The sequence below is a fragment of the Delphinus delphis genome, chromosome 1 (assembly GCF_949987515.2).
Source record: "Delphinus delphis chromosome 1, mDelDel1.2, whole genome shotgun sequence".
Classification (NCBI taxonomy): Eukaryota; Metazoa; Chordata; class Mammalia; order Artiodactyla; family Delphinidae; genus Delphinus; species Delphinus delphis.
In genome coordinates, this window is record NC_082683.1 from 12,689,353 (window position 1) to 12,710,319 (window position 20,967).

The following is a 20,967-nucleotide window of genomic DNA, read 5'->3' on the forward strand; positions in this document are numbered from 1 at the left end:
CCTTTCCTTTAGAGATCTTGATTGCTTTTGATAACTGACCATTTGGGCCACCTGCCTTTTTCCTCGTTCCTCGCTTTAAATTCCCACTCTTATGCTTTAAATTCACCAATAAAGAGTGAGTCCTCGAAATCCTAGGCCCTCACCCTCAACTCCCATAAAAGCAGAACCCCAGTTCCGTGGGTTCTCTCTCTCTCTCCCCATGACCTCACTGTGTGGCCCCAGGTGTGCCAGGTTATTTCTAGGTCCTGTAAGTAAAAATAAAATGAAAAGTAATAAACGTTTCCCCCCAAGTTTCCTGATAGTTATTGCTGAAGCGCATTTTGCAATCATAATAAAACCCACAAGGGTTGGTCCAGCCTCAACACTGGTTGTTGATGGGCTGTGGCAGGCACACAACAGCCCCCTGCAGGTCAGGGTACCATGTGCCACCACTTGAAGGTGAAGGGCTTCCTGCGTACGTTGGTGCCGCAGTGCACCTCCCCCAGAAATTTGTGGTAGGCGGAGATGTCATCCACGAAGGTGCAGCAGAGGCCCAGGGGCTCCAGCAGGGAGCGCACATGTGTCTCCAGGCAGCACACCTCCTCAACCTGGGGCCCAAATGGCTTGGGGATGCCCAGGTCCTTGCTGAGCACAATCATGTTCACCTGCAACAAGGAAGCGGCGGGGGGGGGGGGGGGGTCACAGCTCCGTTTAGTGAGCACCTACTATGCCCCGCCCTGTTCTAAGCTCACTGAACCCTCCCAACAACCCTATGAAGTAGGGATTGTGATTATCCCCATTTTACAGATGAGGAACTGAGGCTCGGGGGGGCTAAGCAACTCATACATGGCAGAGCTGAGTGGAAAACGAGGCAACCCACCCCTGTGTTATGTGTATGTCCGTGCGGCTATATATGTACGCATCAGCGTGTGCATTGCACGCATGCGTGTATGTGTGTTTTCATGTGTACATGTGTGTATATATGTATCTATGTGTGTGTGTATGTGTGTTCTAACCTCCTTCTATCACATAGAAGACTCTGCTTTATGATAACAAGAATCCCTCCTGTCTATAAAGGCCTTTTTAATTTACAAGACACTCTCCAATCTGTTAAAGGATCCCCCAGGACCCCAGGGGGCAGCTAGAATAAGGATATCACCCCAGAAGGGAATGAGGCCCAGAGAGGGTGAGTGCCTGGGGTGGGTGGGAGGCCACACAGCAACTCAGCCGGGACTGGGACCCGGGCCTCCTGATGGGACAGCCTCAGCCGAGGGGTCCCTCTGGATCTGGCTGCCCCTGACTGGCCTGGATGAGGTTTGGGGTCCAGAGCACCTCACCATGTTTGGGAAGAAGGCTCTGGCCTGGCGGTCCTCGTCCATCTTGAAGAGGGCAGGCAGGTCGATGATGTCCTGCTCCGTCAGCCCCAGCTCCTTCTTGAGGATGTCACGGTTCCAGTCCAGGCAGCGCTGGGCGATGGGGAAGAAGGGAGGGCAGGCAAGTGAGGGGACACCCCTGCCACCTTTGTCAACCTCACCCCTGCCTGCAGGGGACCCGGCACTCCAGGGAGAGTGTCAACCTCACCCCGGCACTCCAGCACGCGCCGACCTCTCTGGTGCCCCTCCCACCAGTCATGGTAGTAATAAAGAGAACGAGAGAGAAGATTACAGAAATAATACTAGAAAATCACAGAAATAACACTAGTGAGGGCTCATTTACTGAGCACCACCTACTACAAGCCAGACGCTGTGGTAAGTTCTTGCTATGCAGTATCTCATTGAATCCTTAGGCTGTCCCGTGTGGTGAGAATAACAGTGACAATGATTTTGATTAATAATAATTAAAACTAATATGTACAAGAACCCTAAGTGTACTGTTCTAAGTGCTTTACATACATTACTCATTTAAGCCTCAACCTCATGAGGTAGACACTATTATTAGCCCCTTATTAGAGACTCTACCCAAAATGTAGAGTCCTTAGTGAGTTGCCCAAGGTCCAACTGCCAAAACGAGGGGCCAGGATTTGACCTCAGATTTACCCGAAGCCAAAAAATGTCCACGGAGGGGAGTTACAATAAAGTCAGCTTTCAAATAGCCAGTGAGGCATTATATGAACTTTGGGAAACTCTGCAGTTGCTTCTGCAGCTTCCACTCCACCCCTCCCCCTGAAATGTAGCAGCCCGTTATTGGGTTGGGTTGACTCCATCCTCCCCTCCTGGTGACAGCTAATTCGTGGACCCTTGCCCCTGCCTCTTTGCTCCAGTGATTGGTTCAAGGATGGGCAATAAACCAGGATTAAGGGAATCAGTATATGGAATTCCCCTGGCTACAATAATTGGTTCAGGTTGGCACAATCAGAGTGAAATGCAAAACTTTTGTTTAATTGTTGGGGGCACAGACCTCCCTCTTTGTGGATGGTGTGCTGGATGGATATGAGACCTTGAACTGTTGCAGCTATACTCCTGTCATGAGGGCACCTGTAGAGCCCAAGAAGTGCAGAGAAATAGAGCTGGAGCCCTGATCAACCTGTGCCTGAAATCCATATCACTGCTGGACTTCCTACTCATATGAGTCAATTAAGCCATTTAAAAAAATCAGTTTGAGTTTTTAAATTTAAACTTGATACTCTAAATGTGCCCATGCAGGGCTTCCTCGGTGGCACAGTGGTTGAGAATCCACCTGCTAATTCAGGGGACATGGGTTTGAGCCCTGGTCCGGGAAGATCCCCCATGCCACGGAGCAACTAAGCCCGTGCGCCACAACTACTGAGCCTGAGTGCCACAGCTACTGAAGCCCGTGCACCTAGAGCCCGTGCTCTGCAACAAGAGAAGCCACCGCAGTGAGAAGCCCACGCACCACAATGAAGAGTAGCCCCTGCTCGCCGCAGTTAGAGAAAACCCGCACGCAGCAACAAGACCCAAAGCAGCTAAATAAATAGTAAGTAAGTAAATAAATAAATATGCCCATGCAAATAAAGAGAGATCTAATTCAACTAAATATGACCCTTTTGACTGGTATCTACTTCTGGATACAATCTTTGAGATTTAGGGACTCCAAAGGTGGGATTCATCCATAGATAGAAAACTTCAGGGATCTCTGATCCCCTAAAACAAATAAAAATTCATGGCATGTGTTTACATATGAAATTTTCTGGCGAGCAGGTCTGTAGTTGTTGTCATATTTTAATGAGTGTGGGTCTCCCCCAAATGCTGTGGGCTGTAGCCTTACAGAGCCCTTGGTCTTTAGTACTGCCTGATACACCTTTCTTCCCAGGTCTCCTGTCTGCTTCTAGCCTCCACTGACCTGCTTTGTCACCCCATTCAGCCTCCAGTTTAGAGGCGTAAACCAGAAAGGCTGGACCGAATGCTTATTGAGGTCCTTCCCTCTGTCATGTGCCCTGAACCCTTGGCCATTCCCTATGGAAGCCCCGAGGATGTGACAGGTGCCATTGGTCATAGCCTTGTCCCTCCCACAGGCCCCTGCCCCGCCCTCACCTGGAAGTACTGGTTCTCCTGCACGAGGCTCTCGTTGGACAGAATCTTGTTGATGGTGATTCGCTTGCTGCTCATCCCGCCCAAGCCTGTGGGGGTCAGAGGACAGGGGACAGTCTAGTTTTAGGTGTCCAGCCTGGGCGCTTCCCTTTGCCAAGGCCCCCAGCTTCTGGGCTAACTCTTAGGATGAGGGAGAGGGGCTGGGACAGGGTGGGGCACAGAAGGGCAACCCCAGGGGTAACTCCTTTCCCCAGGGTTGGCCACGTCACCTGGGCCAGGGAAGGGGTGGCAGCTGTCTTGCTCTCTCTCTGGCCAGAGGGTAGGGTGGCACAAGAAGCCTGCTTCTAAGGATGAGCAGCAGACCAGAGGGAGTGTGGCAGAAGCAGGATGCCAAGGGGCGTCACCCTTCCTGTTTTCCAGACCTGCCTCATGCTTGGCCCTTGTCCTGGTCTATGCCTGCGTCTGCCTCCTATTCCATCATGATGGCCCCCGTGGCTTCTGGCTTGATTAGTGATAGCTAATGCTCAAGGAGCGCCTGCTATGTGGCAGGTAGTCTTCCAGATATTTACATGGATTAACTCAATAATCCTCCCCACATTTCTATAAGGTAGCTTCCAGCATTAAGGATGAAGAAATGGAGGCACAGAGAAGCTACATGACTCGTCCAAGGTCTTACAGCTAGTGGAAGAGCCCGTAAGCAGACCAGGCAGTCTGATTCCAGAGCCTAAGCTATTAACTCTTTTTTTCCCTACCTGATGCTGGTCCTCTGTGTTTCCTAGTCCCGTAGCTTGTTAGTGGCAAAGAGATCGGTGCTGTTGCACCCTGTACCTGAGCTGTCTCCACACCACCCCTTGGACCTATTTGTACAAAGATAATAGTTCCTATATCCTTATGGGTAGCTTTGAGGGGTTCATATAGAAAGAAGCCTCCAGGAAGTCAAGACTCATGCCTGCCAATCTAAAAAAATTTCCTATCAGTGGGAATTAAAAAATGACAGTGGTCTTAAGTTGGTCTTGTCCATCCCAGACACCAGTCACTATCAGGAACACTGCCTTTCGACATGGAGGGTGGTAATGTATGTAAGTATCAATCAGCCTTAGGGGTGCAGACTTTTGGGAGCAGGTGGATTAGAGACGCCAGCCTGAAAGGTGTCAACAGGGAATGTAGGAAGAGCACATAAGACATTGTCATGGCCTCTCTGACCTGGCTCACCGTCTGTACCTGATCAGCTCTGTCTCTTTCCATGATTAGTTTAAGAGCAAAGCTCATCCCAGTCTGTCTATCCCAGTTACGTGGATATCTAAATTAAGCAGATGATTTCTCACTCCGGGACTGACGGTGATGACGTCTGACTGTACGTCACGTCTGTCGACTCCCACTTTTCTTCCTACCCCTCAAGTGCATTATGTATATTCTTCTCTATCTCCCTTTCGAAAACACAAGCTCCTTGAACACAGATTGCGTGTCAGTTTTGAACCATTTAACTCTCCTTGGGGTCTGGTGCCATTTGAAGTATACACTAGGTCCTGAAGAAGCACTAGGCACTGCTGGTGGTCATAAGGGGCAGTGGGCAGCTCGATGGTCCCGCTGGCCACAGCGAGGGTCACAGAGGCCAGGGCTGCTTCCCACCACGGTGACCTCACAGCCCCGGAGCGGGCCGGATGTCCAGGAAGTGGAGCTGGGTATTCAGGGACAAGGCACTCATCTGCCCTGTCCTCCCAAGGGTCTCTCTGGGGGCTCAGCTCCCTGCTCCCTGCCAAGGCCCTGAGGGCACTCACCTTTGAACATAATGGCCTCCCCATGGCCCTCCTTCTGCTTCTCTCGGAAGAGCTTGTAGCAGGCCGAGGTGCTGGCCATGAGCATCCGGAATTCCTGTGAGAGACCATTCAGAGGGCCAGTGTCAGCAGAGAGGAGGTGGCCAAGAAACGTGAAGAAGCCCCCGCTCTCAGCCCCCGGGGTCCCACCTGCATATTGCCTCAAGCCACTCTCTGCCAAGCAAAGGCCGCCTGGTAGGGTTTTCTCTACTTCAGAGGAATATTTCTCACCCTTCCTGCTATAGAAATTCCTCCACCTCAGCAACGCCATCGAGTCAAAGCTCAGAGTCAAAGGTGACCTTGGACAGAGAGGAAGAGCTTCTCCAAGTGGCCAAGAGGCCAGGCCATTTGCACCAAATTTCCAGGGTTTGAAGTTGCAGTTGTTTCTTTTCACTTCTTGGGAAATGAAAGAACCCCTTTCCAGAGCCCTAAGCCCATACCCCATTGCTCTCTAGAGCATTATGGCCAGCGCAGTGGCCACCAGCCCTGTGGGATTATTGGACACTTGACTTGTGGCTGGTCTGAGTTGAGATGTGCTAAGAGTAAAATACACACCTGATTCTGAACACTTATATAAAAAAGAATGTAAAATCTCTCATGAATAATTTTTATAATGACTACATGCTAAGGCGCTAATATTTTGGATTTATTGGGTTAAACATTTACCTGCCACAGCAACAACGTACAAACCAGCTTCAGCCTACTTCCTTCTTCCTCTCTGCGGTTGTCTTCCTCTAGATACCCCTCTCTGTTGACAAGAGCTGGTAGTACAGGGATTCTGCACTATCCTATTCACTCCAGCCTCAGGGGCCAGCTCACCTTTGTGCCTGGGATGGGGACGAATGTCATGAACTCATCTACATGGCCCACGGTCAGCCAGTCCGAGTAGAGCTCCACGGGTGCCTGCACCTGCTGGGCCTGCAGGAAGTCCCTCACCACCTTGGTCATCCTCCGACCACCAGACCTGGGGTGGGGTTGGGGAGGAGACAGTTCTTCAGAAGGTTGCCCACTGTGCCTGTCTCACCAGAGGGTCTGCAGGAGGAGTTCAGACTCTAGAATCTAGCCTGGACCCAGAATAGCATTGGTGGAAAAGTCATGGGAAGGAGCCTGAGTTGCAGAGACCCTGGCACAGGCAGAAAGGTGTTTGAGCCCAAGGGGAAAAAGGAGGAGTTAGCTGTAGCCATGGTCTGTGTGAAGAGCATAGAGCCCATTCTTTGGCCACTGAGGGTGTCAGTAGGTGTAAGAAGCCAGCTTCTCTGCTCAGGGATCCCTCATGGACTGCTGGAGGGGGCTAGGACACAGGCATGATTCCAAAATCTTCCCTAGCCTATGTACCTCTTCGCTGTTAACTTCTCAACTTCAATCATTTCAAGTGACACCTCTTCCAGGAAGCCCTTCCTGACTTCCACACTCCCTGAGGTCTTCAATCTCCCCATTACCCTTATAATATAACCCCAAAACCTCACAGTGGCCAACAAATGCCTCTGTGATCTGGCCCCTGCCTGTCCCTCCTACCTCATCTTCCTCCCTTCCTCCTTGTTCTGTTTGCCCTAGCCACATGCTAAACTTGTTACCAAGGTTTTGTCCTTTCTGTTCCTTCTATCTGGAATGCTCCTTCCCTTTGATCTTCCCATGGCTGCTTCCTTCTCATCATCTGAGCCTCAATCCCAAAGTCACTTCCTCAAAACCACAAAAGCCAAAGTGCCCCTGCCTCATCGCTCTTTATCATGTACCCTATTTTATCTTCTTCATTGCACCTATTAGCACTCAGAAGTATCTTATTTATTTGCTTAATTCCATGTTTATTGTCTATACTGCCTCCATCCCTAATGGAAAACTTCCTGAGAGCTGGGACTTTGTCTGTTTTGCTCACTGTTGTCTCCCCGCAGCCCAGAACAATACCTGGCACAGAGAAGACTCTCAATAGATATTTGTCTCTAAGAAGAGCCCCTGTGATCTCCCCTAAGGGGGTTAGGGACCCCTCCTTGGGTTTCTCTGACTCTGTATCATTCTATCACTGTACACACCCTCTGTTTCATGTCTGTGATCTCCACCATCTCCTGGAAGGTGGGGGCTGGGCTTCATGTTTAGAACCCCATGTCTGACATAGGGCCTGGTGCTTGGCTGGTGCCTGGGAAATACCTGCTGAATGGATGAGTGACTGTTGAGTGGAGGGAGAAGGAGGGCAGGGTGAGCAAATGGTCACTGTCTGTGTCAGTGGCCTGCTGCAGAAGGTAGAGAATCCCATGTGGCTTATAGGGACTTGGTGCCCAAATCCTGGCTGGTCCCACATGTGCGGGTTCCTGGCAGCCCTTTTGTGAAGTGAGGACCCACAGTACTCACTCTCTCCCCAGCAACTGCTCTAAGGAAGACTCTGCCTTCTCATCAACTGGTGGGTGACCTGGGGAGGGAGTGAAGGTGTTGTTGACAGGCCAGGGAGCCAGGGACTCAGGCTTTGGGGCAGAGCCATGTCTTCTCATGTGTCTTTTGTGAATGGGCACCCCCGAGGATTTGTTGGTGTGCACTGATCCTCTTTCAGTACTCCTTCTCTGAACTCCTTCATCCCTTCCCCACTTTCTTTATAATCCCATTATATTCCCTCCCATTTTGGGAGGAGGGTTATTTATTTAGTTTTGTATTAGGTCCTAATTCATACTAAGATGTAAAGGCTAACTTGGTTTTCTTTCCAAGAGTGTCTGTATCTTGTCAGAGAGTCAGGGGAGAGGTTAATTCTCCCAGCCAATCACTCCATGTACGAGCAACCCAGTCTGCTCCTAAAGGGAAACAATAACTCCCCCTGCCTCCCCCGCACCTGCCCGCAGGCCCACCCTGGCTTCTCTTACAGAGGAAAGCTGGTCCCGATGAGGATCCGGCCCAGGGGGTATGTCTTGCCATTCACGGTCACTGGCGGACTGACCTCTAGGTTCCCAAAGGAATCAAGGCTGGTGACAGGCTCAAAGAGGGGCTCCCGGGTGACGTAGCCAAAATCTGGGCCCTGGGCAAGAGATACCCGTCATTAGTCTCTTGCGGCCAGGAGCCCTTAGCCCCAACCCAGCCACCCTCTGATGACCACTTTTCACTACCTTTGGTCTGGTTCTGTGAGCACTTAGCTTCTAGGGGGGTCACCCATGCTCTTCTCATTCCCACTGATGAGCAGGACCCTGGCATGGGGAGGCTGAGTTTGTGAGTATGTCAGTATGAGCGTGAGAATGAATGTGAATATACGAGTGTCTGTGTGTGTATACATCTGGGTCTCTGGGTGTGCCTCTATTGCTTAAACACGGAGACATATCGGTGATTTCTGGTTTGGTCCTCATTTTGTGCTATTGACATCCCCACTCATCTCTTAATGTGAGCAAGAAATGGACCTTTGCTGTTGTCAGCTATTGAGATATGGGGGCTGCTTGTTACTACAGTCTTACCAAGTGAAAGCTGACCAATACATGCAGGAATGGCAGATATGTAACATATATACCATCCCAACCCATTCCCAACTAATCCTATTTATTCATATTTATATCTGGAGCCCAGATATAGCCTCAGAATCCTTCTTAGCACAGAGCTCCAACAGACTGCAGTTACATGATATAACCCCAGTGACACCCCCTGAATTTTAAGTTTCCTTTCATGATTTTTTGGTAAAAAAGTAGGGATCTTGCTTGGGAGGTTGCACTGGGGCTGGAACTAAGCTTGTCTGGCACAAATCCTTGCTAATAAAAACCAAAGAGTGAGAAGATGTGGCTTATCCTGGCCCAGCTTAGAGGCTCAAGAGACAGCTGTGCCCAGTAGGGTGAATGGCTGCAGCTTAGTGCTTTCTCGCCTATGAGCCCCAGATGGCAAGGTGAGACTCGCCAGAGGCTGGGGCAGCTGGGGCTTTACAGCCTCACATGGGCAGGCAGGCATGCAGCACAAAGTTGGGCTTGGCCCAGGCCTCCAGGAATAATGCAGTCTGGGGGCCTTGGTACTAGGCCAGCCTGGAACACTGAAGGCAGGTGGTGACCCGGGAAGAAAGAGTAAGAGAAGGATCTGAGAGGCCTTGGTTCTCCTTCCTGCTGGCTGGTTTGACTATCCCTCATGTTAGAGGAAGTGGACAGTCCTCACCGAGGACAGTGTCCAGGGCTGTGGAATGAGAGCCAGAACAGCAGCTAATAATAGTCATTGTATCAGGAGCAGAACGGATGCCTTATATAATGCTTTCAATCTTCACAATAAGCCTGTGAGATGGATACTGTTTCTATCCCCACTTTACAGATGAGCAAACTGAGGCTTGAGGAGGTTAAGGTGTTTGCCCAAGGTCACATTGCTGCTAAGGGGTGGAACTGGGACTCAAGGCCAGATCTGTCTGGCATTCCAGAGCTTTGTGCTCACACCACTGGCTGTGCCATCTCCCTGTGATGAAGGGACTAGGTTAGTGAATGTTCTCAAGAAGCAGGTGTGGACCTGGCAAAGGGTTGCCTCTGAGCAGCCCTGACGTCTCACGGGAGGCTGCCCTGTGTGTGACCTTGGCAAAGCCACCTGATCTACCCAGTCTCTGTTTTGTGTTCTGTTCAAGCCTCGTCCTGCCTGTTCAGGGTGGAAGGTGAGGACAAAGATGACTAATTTTGGTTCTGTCCTCATTCAGTTGGTTGTTGAGGGCATAAAAAGAGAGTGGTAATGACCTCTAGAATCGAGGGTGGGGGTCAGATTGCTTTTTAAAAAACTCATGAACTGAAAAAAATCACAGATTTAATGAGCTTTGAAGTTGGAACCATGCTTTTCGACAATTGCTTGACTATAATTTTCCTCTCTGAAACTTATTTTGCTGTAAGTTGGAGGTGGGGCAGTGTCAGGAGTCAGGCCTCTGTCTCCCATAGCTCTCATTTCCCATGAGAGAACTCTCCATGTTTTGGAAAAGCATCAGTTATCAGAGCAGGAAAGGATGTTAGAGATTACTATCCCAACTGACCCATTTTGCAGATGAGAAGATGAAGGCAACAGACTAATTTGCAGTAAACTGATTTTCCAAGCGTGCCCAAGGCCTCCCGACCACTCTGTCCTGTAAGAGTCCCAGGATTGTGCCCTCCCTCATCCCCCAAGGTGGTCCTCAGCATCTCACCAGGAGCTGTTTCACTGGGAAATCCTTCAGGTTTCCATCTCTGGGGGAGTCCAGAACCACAGGGAAGCCTTTGTGGGGGGCCTCGATGTAGCCAAACTCAATTTCATCCTGTGGGGACACCGGGAAGAGCTATCAGACGAGCCCAGGGGGCCACCAGTGAATACTAGCCAGCCTCCCCAATTCTCCCAAGCACATAACAGCAGTGGTTTCTTACATATCCCTCAGATAGTCTCTGCACATCCCCAGCATGTTTGTACTCATACTGACCCCATTTTAAAAAACATAACTGGTAACATCTGTATACATTTTCCTGCAAGTAATACCTTAACTGGAAGTGCATTCTTTATTTATAGATTGGCTTCTTTTAAGCTGATGTATAGTACTCCACAGAAAGGCTGTCCAATCATATGGTCACCCCCTTGCCCTGTGGATGGACATTTAGGTTGTTTTACAGTCTTCTGCTACCCTAAGAAGCTGCAGTGAATTACCTTGTACATTTCTGTCCCTGTGTACACGTGCATGTGTGATCTGAGGACAGAACTCGCATACGTGGAGCAGCTGGGCGCCAGGGCATTGACATTAAGCTGCCTCTTCTTGCCTGAGCCCTGGACCACGTCCTTCCCAGCTTAGGGTTCCTTACCTGGATCCAGCGATCTCCCCGGTTCATGTACTGGAAGCAGACCTTCAGTTCACAGTTGGTTTTCTCAACCAGGTTCTTCACCTCTTTCAGGAACAGGTAATTGTCCTTCATGCTGAGAAGTGTAGGAAGAGGGGGAGGCCAAGAGGGAGGGTGAGGAGGGATGAGGGCCAGCCCACTGAGGTGGCAACAGCAGTTGGCATCTCTGGGCTGTGCTGGGCAGATGAGGCCACATCTGTGTTCAAAGGCACCTTTGCAAAGGCCACTGGAGTCAAGGGCCAAGCAAACTCATCCCCTCATGCAGTGTTTACCAAAGTCATGAACAAACAAAACGAGGAGGGGAATTCTCACCCTCACCTGCCCCAAAGCCTTACATCTCTGACTCCCCAGATTTCCAAGGAAGAGCTATGCCTAGCATGGAGGTAGGGGATGGGTCCAGGACAGCAGGGGTGTGTGGCCAGGTGGTGTGGCCAGTATCACCTGCAGGCACTTCTTTCCCCTGCTTCTCATCTCGCTGTAGCTGTCTAGCACATAATAGATGCTCAGTTAAAGACTTGCTGGATGAATAAGATGAGTTGAATATCCATTGTAGAGAAAGGTTCCTGACTACATCGTATGGGCCAAGTAGATATGGGAAAGAAATGCTAGCTATTATTATTATTATTATTTTTGTGATACGCGGGCCTCTCACTGTTGTGGCCTCTCCCCCTGCAGAGCACAGGCTCCGGAAGCGCAGGCCCAGTGGCCACGGCTCACGGGCCCAGCCGCTCCGCGGCACGTGGGATCCTCCCAGACCGGGGCACGAACCCGTGTCCCCTGCATCGGCAGGCGGACTCCCAACCACTGCGCCACCAGGGAAGCCCGCTAGCTATTATTTTTTAGAGCACAAAAACTCTGTGCCAGGACCTTGGATGAATACTTCACCTGCTTCATCTCACTTAATCATCACAGTGACTCTGTGATGTGAGCGTCTCAGAGAAACAGAGGCACAGAGAGGCCAAGTGAGTTGCTCGAGGTCACACAGCTGTTAAGTAACAGAGCATGATCTGAACTCAGGTCTGTCTGCCCCTGAAGCCCCAGCTTTAGCCACTCTCTGCGCTGCGCCTAATGCTTACCAGCACACAAACACCGACAAAGGAGGCAGGGTGTTGGGGGTCATGATCCACGGAGCGACCCGGAATGTCACGGTGTCCGTGAAGATGGGTGTCAGGGGGACCTCCTGGGCGTGGGGGAGAAGAGGAGGGGATCAAAAAGTCTTGTCAGGGTGCTTTTCACTCCTGCCTAACAAAGTGGGTGAAACCAATAACAGTAGTACCTCAGGGAGCGCTTACGGTGCGCCAGGTCCTATTTTTACATGTGAGATTTCACTTCTGCCTTACAATAACCCCAGAGGGTAGATAGTATTATAATCCTTGTTTTATAGATGGGGAAACCAAGTCACATAGCTGTCCAAGGTCACACGGTTAGTAAGTGGTAGAGCCTGTAGATAAGCCCGGGCAGTCTGGCTGCCAAGCCCATACTCTCAACCACTGTCTGATCTTGCTGCATCAAAGTTCTCTTCCTGAAATCGGCTCACATGATGGCTGAACCAGCCCCAGCCTTCCTCTGTTTTTGCTCTGGGCACCTTGCCCTTTTCTATGTGTGAGTGTTATAATGTTATTGGGGGAAATTTTGATATGTCCACATTGCTCTTTAAGGAAAGGTTCGGGAAGCTTGCCTGCAACTTGAAGGAAGATGAGATGATTCCTTTGCATGGCTGGCTTTGGAAAGCTACAGGAAACTGGGCCCTTGCCCTTGGTGGGGAGGATGGAGGTGGCCTTTCCTGCATGGGTCTGCCTTTTTAAAAAAATTATTTATTTATTTTTCGCCACACTGCACGGCAGGCAGGATCTCAGTTCCCTGACCAGGGATCGAACCTGTGCCCCCTGCAGTGGAAGCACAGAGTCTTAACCACTGGACCTCCAGGGAAGTCCCCCAGGGTCTGCCTTTTGAGTGGCCGCTGGAGGGGGCCAATCTGAGAGACCCTGATGGCCAGGTTGCTCCAGGCACTGGGGGAGCAGGAGAAGCCCTCTCCCTACCCCCTCCTGTTAGCTCTGCTTTTCCTGCCTTTCCCTTTTCCCAGCGACTTGAGGCTGCTTTGTGAGTGAGATCTCACAAGCTTGTATGCTCACAGTCACCCTGGGAAGCAGCAGTATTTGTCATTTCTGTTTTCCAGATGAGGCAACTAAGGCATAGGGAGTAAATTCACTTGCCCAATGTCTCATGGGCTCAAACCTGGGCCATCTGACTCCAGAGCCCCTTCTCATAAATCTAAGCGAGACCTAGCTTCACCTTCGGCAGAGCCCTTGGCCTCCTGCCTCAAAGCGGTCCGGGGATGAAACTGGGGAGCAAACCCTGTGTCTGAGAGGGCAACCAAGTCCCTCCCTATATCTGAACAAAGCTGGGTGGGCCTGAGGGGTAGGGGTCTGGGGCTGCCATTTTGGATGAGAGGTCCTTGTGGGCAGGACACATCCTAGGCTGGCGGGTGGGGGGCTTCTCCTCAGGAGGGGAAGGTGCTCTCCTTCTCGTCCAGTTTCCCAAAACCAAGAGCAAAGGTGGGTGAGATGTCTGGCCACAGGGAGGGGACACGGCCTGCGACTGGGATTTGGGGTTCGGCCTGTGGTCAGAGTTGGTAGAACCCACAGCTAGGGTGTGGGACCAGGCAGGGAGGGAAGGCTCATGTGTGTGGCCTACTTTGCTTCTTGTGCTAACCTTTGGCACTCTGTGCCTCAGAACTAGGCCCGCTCTCTGCAGGGAGGAGGACAGACCAGGGACAGGCATGAGGTAAGAGAAAATCACCTGAAGAGAATCCGGGAGAGTAGGTACAGTAAGGAGGAACCCCCAGAGCATAGCTCAGAGGACGCTGGCAGACACATGTGGATGGTGGGGCATCCGGGACTCCAAGCCTGGACCCCCTCCCCTTGGAGCTTTGAGGGGAGTAGAGCATACTGGGGACCCCCCGGGAGTGGCCCTCTAGAAGGAGCCCCACCTGGCCCGCAGGGCAGCCCCTCCTGGTAGAGGCCCGGAGCCCTCACCTCGGCCATATACTCCAGCAGGCTGACGTGGATGGAGACCAGGCCCGAGAAGCCCTCGTCGGGAAAACGCAGGCCTTCCACGAAGAACAGCAGCTCAGCAGAGCCGCCCGTGTACTTGACCACGTGGTAGAGCTTCCGGCGGCCCAGGATGTGGATATAACGCTGGCCGAAAAACGGGTCTGGAGGGAGAAGGACCAAGGTCAGGCCCCATCCACAACCGTCCGTGGGGCGGGGTCACTGATGGGGGACGCGATGGCAGAGTAACCTGTCCTCTAGACACAGAGAGAAAAGCACAAGCAGAAAATGCCACCAGAAGGGCCGTGGCCTGGTCATCTTCCCAGCCCTGCAGGGCCCCAGCCATGTGGCACTCAACCAGACACCCTTCCTGGCTTCTGGCTTCCTTGCCTATAAAGTGAGCTAACTCTCCCAGGAAGGGGACACGAAATGTAGCAGCTGAGGACCGGGCAGCCAGTGATGTCAAGGAAGGGAATTATTGTTCCCATTTTACAGAGGAGGAAACAGTCCCAGAAATAAGAAATGGCTTGTCCAGAGTCACATAGCCAGTCACATAGCCAGTAAGTGGCTGAGCTGGGACTCAAATCCCTGTCTAGTTCTGAACCCCGACCTCTCCTCTCCTTTATATAAATAAAACACCAAAGTGTCCATTTGTGCCCCAAATTCTCCTCCATATAATGCAAGCCACATTGGCGTGTGGGTCCTTGGCTGCACGTTTTTGTGGCTGGTTTCTCCCACGCTCCTGCCCCACTGAAACCACCCAGCTCTTCACAGCGCTGTTCCCTCTGCTTGGAAGAGTTATCTCCCTCCTTCTTTCAGGCCTTGATTTGTGTCACTTCTGGGAATCATAGCCAGATCCCCCAGAGACCAAGCCAGGGGCTCTGTCTGGAGTTTCCGCAGCCCCCGTCCTTCCCCATCACAGCCTTTAAATGGACATGATCTCAGTGTTTAGTTGCTGGCTCTGAGAGACTGTCACCTGCATGGGGGCTGAGACAGGCCCGGTCCAGGGCAGGTTGTATTTAATAAATATCTACTGAATGAACCGATGGCTCCCATACCACTTCCCGTGGGAGAATTTTCAGGCCAATTTAGAGCACATGTGTTGAATTACTACTCTGTGACCACGTGGACATGGACCTCTGGGGGACACAGAGATGGGCAAGATGCAGCCCCTCTGTCTAGGAGCAGTGCTCAGCTGATGATAAGATGGTACAGATGTGGGAAGCGTCATAGTAGAGCTACGGGGTGAGAGAGCCCGTGGGGTTACTGGGGTGAGGAGGACAGGGGAAGGGAGGCGGGGTGGGAGGCGTTTGAGCAGAGAAAGGCAGCCTTTGAGATGCCCCTGGGGGCGGCAGAGGTGGGGTGCAGTGAGGAGAGGAGATACTTGCATTGCCCAAGGCATGGAGGTAGGACCCTATGCAGTTCCAGAAGGAGTTTCTTTATGCCCTGCAGAGCTGGAAGGGCAGAATCAGGCTCAGCTTAGTACTGTTGTCAACAACAATGGGTATGATTATTGACCAGTCACCTGAGGGCTAGAGCATGTAACTAGAACAGTCCTGGCATGAATAGGGTGCTTGATTAAAACTTGCAAAATGAACGGAGGAACCAGCAAAGCCCAGGCTCAGGATGGTTCCTCACGTAGGACAATGTGCTCAACTAGACCCTGGTTATACATCTCATTAAGGGTGGGTTACCTTAGTGGTTATTACTTCCAGAGTCAGAGAGATGCGGGTTCAAGTACCTCTCTGGCTTACAAGCTGCAAAACCTCAGGGAATTCACTTAACCTCCCTGAGCCTCAGTTTACTCGTCTGTTAAATGGGGGATAATAACACTTACGCCACAGGGTCCTTGCAAGATAAAATGACAGCATCAGCAATTGAGGTAAGCTCGGTAACCAAGGGTAACCATTGGTAACACAGCTAGGACTTGCTGGTATTACTACTATGAGAGCCCATGAATGTGTCAGCACACCCCTTACTGCAAAATTCATGACCTTTTCATTGAATGGCTTAGGAACAGAAGGCAAAGAAAAATACCTCACCTCACCTTCCCTTAGGTGGGCCCAAGAAATGAGGCATATAGACTCAGACACTGGGTGTCCCAAGGAACAGCTCAAGACAGAAGGTGAAGTCCTTCTCATTCAGAAAAGACAACATATGCCTTGTGTCCCAATCACTAAGTAGATCCAGATGGCTCCGCATAATTAAAAAAATTCTCCCCCGGGCACCCAGGCCCTCCAATGTCCACCTGTCCCAGGCTGCACTTGAACTGGTGCTAGGAAAGAGATCCTCAGGCCTGGAAACTGACTTGTCTTTGCAGAAAACTCCAAAACTTTCCCAGGGCTCTGGGCAGCTAGGTGGTTTTTGTGTGTGTGTGTGTGGCAGGGGAGCTGGGCCAGATGGAAGGATGCGTTCTTGCCCATCTGCATGCAGTTTTTCCCCCTCTATGGCCTGCAATTTACATGTGCCTCTCTTTCTAGTGTATTGGGCCAGCTCTAGGTAGATTGATGACTTAGCGGGAACAATCCAGCCACTGTCCCGCGGAGCCTCCTTCCCCCATCCCCTGTCCCAGCTGGGTGCAGTCCTGCCTGAGTGTGACCAGCTCTCCCTGCAGGAACCAACAATGACCCTCTATTGAGCAGCCCACGTGCCTCGGGCTGGGCCCCGCCAGCCACCCTGACTTCTCCTTAGCCCCAGGCATCGGTCCCGCAGGCTGGCATGTGGCATAACCCTTCTGGTCACTTTGGAGCCATTCCACCTCCCAAGGAGACTCTTTGATAGTGTGGCCATCTGTCCTGGTTTGCCTGGGATTGAGGGGTTTCCTGGAATGAGGGATTTTTAGAGCTAAAACCAGGAAAATCCTGGGCAAACTGGGACAAGTTGGTCACTGCACCCTTGTAGGAAGAGGTCAGGTCCCAACTTTGGGATCCTGAGGCAGAATCTGAGGCTGGAGCACAGACACCTGGGTCCTCCTAACAGCACTGGAGACACCTGTCCACTGCAATCATTATACAGTAAGTCCCCTACATAAGAACCTTCAAGTTGCGAAATTTCAAAGATGCGAACGTGCGTTCCATCAATATCCGGCGTAAGTGAAACTGCAGCTTGCCCTTGGATTGTGTTAGCTGGGTACCTAGGTACCTAGGTTAACTTTGCTGGACTTAGGAACAAATTGGACCTACGAACGCTCTCTTGGAACGGAACTCGTCTGTATGTAGGGGACTTACTGTAATTAATACTCATAATAATAACCCCCCAAAAGCAAGAGAGAGTGTTCCACGGGCCGGCTACTGAGTGCTGACACATGTTCCTTATCTAATCTCTGTCACCAGCGGGAACTGTCAGGCCTCTCCTTAGCCCCACGTCACATCACAGAAGAGGAACCCAAGGCCTGGCCTGGTGAGTAGACTTGCCCAGATGCAGGATTTGAACCTCCTGGGCTCTGGAGCTCCCTCTCAGGGTCCCTCAGCCTCCAGCCAAGCCCCCTGCCCTTGAGGGACACAGGTGACACATGACGTTCATGTAACACAACATATTCTTATCCACAGGTGTACATGGATTTTGACAAAACCCCCAAATGCCTGCATGACTGAAAAGGAAGAAGAGGAAACTGTACCACAGATGAATTATTTTTCATCCCGGTTAGTGTGGCACTGAGTATTCACCCAGGATTCCAATTCTGTGGGAAACTGACGATTCTGGGATCATCGCTGCATCAGTAACACCGCCCCTCCCCCCACATTGCAAGATGGCAGCCCAGATGAGACAGACCGGGGAACAGCATCGCAAAGCACTCACAGCAGTGGCTCCTCCTTCTCTTGTCTGCTCAGGACCCATCTCGATGGCAGTGAGGGAGAGGGATGTGATTAAGGGCCAGATCTCAATCCACTGTCATCAACAAAAAGACACTCTAGATAATGTCCAGGTGTCACTAGCAGCAACAGGTTGAGGGTCACAATACGACACAATGTGCTCGAGAAGCCGAGATCCTGCTTGTACCCTTCCTGTCCGGCCGGCAGCCCCATCCGCCGTGGCAACCCTGGCCTGGACAGGGTAAGCATCAACATCTCCGGCCCGCTTAGGTGGCGGAGCCGGCCTGACTCTGGGGACATTCCAACCTGCGTGAGGTCACTGCCCGAGCCCAGGGCGGATCAGGAGGTGGACTGGCTTCAGGTGGCAGCTGGGTCCACTGCTGTCCTGGCTAAATCCCTCCCTGAGGTGAGGGTCCAGGGCCACTGGGACCAAGTCCTCATGGCGACTGCTCTTAGTGGGCCTGGTCAGAGGAGGGCCCCAGAGCTAGCCTGGAGACCCTGGGCCCCCCAGAGAGCTGGGCATGCGGGGGAGGCCTCACCCTGCACCACAGCAAACGATTTTGCGGAGACAGCTTTTTAATACATAAATCAGACCTTGACAGTCACTTGCTTAAAACCTTCTAACGGCTTTCCAGTGCGCTTGGAATAAAATGCAAGCCCTCTCTGCATGCGCTGGCCCCTGCCCAGTTCGCTGACCTTGACTCCAACACATCTCCCTCCTCCGGTCTTCTGTCTGTTCCTCCAATACTGGTTCCCTCCTCCGGGCTTTGTACGCGCTGTTCCCTCTGCTTACAACACTCTTCCCTCAGCTCATGAACGGCTGGTTCTTTCTCATGGTTGCTTTGGTTCTCAACTCAAATGTCGCCTGCTTGGAGAGGCCTTGCCAGACCATCTAGGCTAGCGGTGCCTCGCCTTTGCCCCTGCCGTTTTCTACTGCTTGGTCTGTGTCATTTCCTCCAATTGTGCTTTCCTCATTAGACCGTCTCCTTCCCGAGGGCAGGGTGTGATGGCAGAGTTCACCCAGGGATCCCGGTGCTGAGACCAGCACCTGGCACTGAGGGGGCTCGACACCGATTCACAGAAGGAACGAGACAGAGCAGGCAGCTGCGGGGATTAGCTCCATGGCAGAAGCACGTTCCTGACTCACTGGGGACCCAGGAGGCCCTGTCCTTGGCAAGAGGACAAGGGCTCCGCTCCTTGAAGGTGCCCACAGCATCGTCACGGGCTCTTTAAAAGTCAGGGGCAGTTCTCATGTTCAGAAAGTCTGAGATGAGCAGAAAACACCTGGTGGGGGTGGGAGGGAGTGGGTACCTGCCTCAGGTATCATGAAGGTGATGTGATTCTGGGAAAGATGGACCTCAAAAGCCCTTCCTCCCCTGGTTCACGTGGAACTCGTCGGGGTTCCACATAAATCTGTCACTGCCAACTCCTTTGAGGGAGGAGAGATCTATCCCACGGGTCCTCTTGACTTCACAGGACAACGGTGGTCCTGGTTACCATTACCAAGAAGCTGGCCCTCTCCAGTCACCTGCACCTGTGACTACTAAGGGGAGGGGTCTGGGGAGCCTTAAAGGGAGGAGCTGGGCCCCCGAGGGGTATCTCAGAGAGCACTGACTGGATGGGAACTGCAGGAGGGCCAGGCTGGGGACACTCACTCTCCACGTAGAACACGCCCACTTTGTCCGAGTCCGACATGGAAATGTAGAGAACGATCTCGTATCCGGTGGGGAGGTGGTCGGGGCCTTTGGTCCGCAGGATCATCTGGGACATGTCCTTGAGGTCTGAGGGGTGGATGCATGAGGAGGTTAGAATTAAGAGAATTGCGTTGGGGCGGGGTGGGGGCGTGGGGGAACTGGATGAAGGTGGTCGAAAGGTACACACTTCCAGTTGTAAGATAAATAAGTTACCAGGGATGTAATGTACAACATGATTAACATAATTAACACGGCTGTATGTTATATATGAAAGTTGTTGACAGTAAATCCTAAGAGTTATCACAATTTTGTTTTTCTACTTCTTTAATTTTGTACCTATATGAGATGATGGATGTTTACTAAACTTATTGTAATACTCACTTCATGATGTGTGGAAATCGAATCATTATGCTGTATACCTTAAACTTAGTGCTGTGTGTCAATTATATCTTAATTAAAAGAACAAAGGAGAATTGTGGCTGGAATGTTGGCCTGTTACTTTTATAATCAGGACAAAGCAAACCTCAAGCCTGCGTATTATGAAAAAGCATAAGAAGTAGTTGTTATCTCCAACACTACAGATGACTTCCTATAACCTTTTGGGAACTTCCTTCTGCTCCTTTTTCTACATATGTACAACTTCTTAGAAAACGTGGTTCCAGGGGCCTCCCTGGTGGCGCAGTGGTTGAGAGTCCGCCTGCCGATGCAGGGGACACGGGTTAGAGCCCTGGTCCAGGAAGATACCACATACTGCAGAGCAACTAAGCCCGTGTGCCACAACTACTGAGCCTGAGCTCTAGAGCCTGTGAGCCACAACTACTGGACCCGCGTGCCACAACTACTGAAGCCCGCACTCCTAGAGCCCGTGCTCTGCAACAAGAGAAGCCACTGCAATGAGAAGCCTGCGCACCTCAACAAAGAGTAGCCCCTGCTCACCACAACTAGAAAAAGCTCGTGCAGAGCAACAAAGACCCAATGCAGCCAAAAATAAATAAAAGAATTTATAAAACAAAACAAAACAAACAAAAAAACTTTAAAAGAAAAAAACATGGTTCCAATTGAACTATATCGATAGTTTTATTGTCTGTTTTTTAGCAGGAGTGGATACCTGAGTCCACCATCCTCAGGAGACCCAAGGTCACACCTGCCTCACCCTTGGCCCAGCCCAAGACTTATCATAAGTGCTTTCATTGCTCCTCCCTGCTCCCCACCCCAAGCTCAAGTGTGGATTCTGTGGTACCTTCCTTGCTGTAGACTTTCTCATCGCTGCAGTCCTCTCTGGGCAACCAGGGTGTGTCTCGGTCACAGTTCACCAGCAGGATGGCTCCCTGCCCCTCAGGGCCCCAGGTCCAGGATGCC

The 20,967-nt window shown here is 51.5% G+C and overlaps 1 protein-coding gene across 1 annotated transcript in view; it reads right to left on the reverse strand.

The window, feature by feature from the left end:
- Positions 1-223: 223 nt before the first annotated feature.
- The window catches only part of LOC132439796 (protein-arginine deiminase type-2), a 43,836-nt gene continuing 23,092 nt past the window's right edge, over positions 224-20,967 (reverse strand). Inside the window, exons 5-16 of the mRNA XM_060034503.1 lie at positions 20,849-20,966; positions 19,570-19,695; positions 14,088-14,266; positions 12,129-12,232; positions 11,017-11,128; positions 10,377-10,484; positions 8,125-8,276; positions 6,101-6,245; positions 5,246-5,339; positions 3,471-3,556; positions 1,317-1,445; positions 224-644 (exon numbers count right to left, since the gene is read on the reverse strand). Coding sequence (XP_059890486.1) covers positions 411-644; positions 1,317-1,445; positions 3,471-3,556; positions 5,246-5,339; positions 6,101-6,245; positions 8,125-8,276; positions 10,377-10,484; positions 11,017-11,128; positions 12,129-12,232; positions 14,088-14,266; positions 19,570-19,695; positions 20,849-20,966 — 1,587 coding nt within the window. The 3' untranslated portion in view covers positions 224-410. The remainder of the gene's footprint in view (positions 645-1,316; positions 1,446-3,470; positions 3,557-5,245; positions 5,340-6,100; positions 6,246-8,124; positions 8,277-10,376; positions 10,485-11,016; positions 11,129-12,128; positions 12,233-14,087; positions 14,267-19,569; positions 19,696-20,848; position 20,967) is intronic.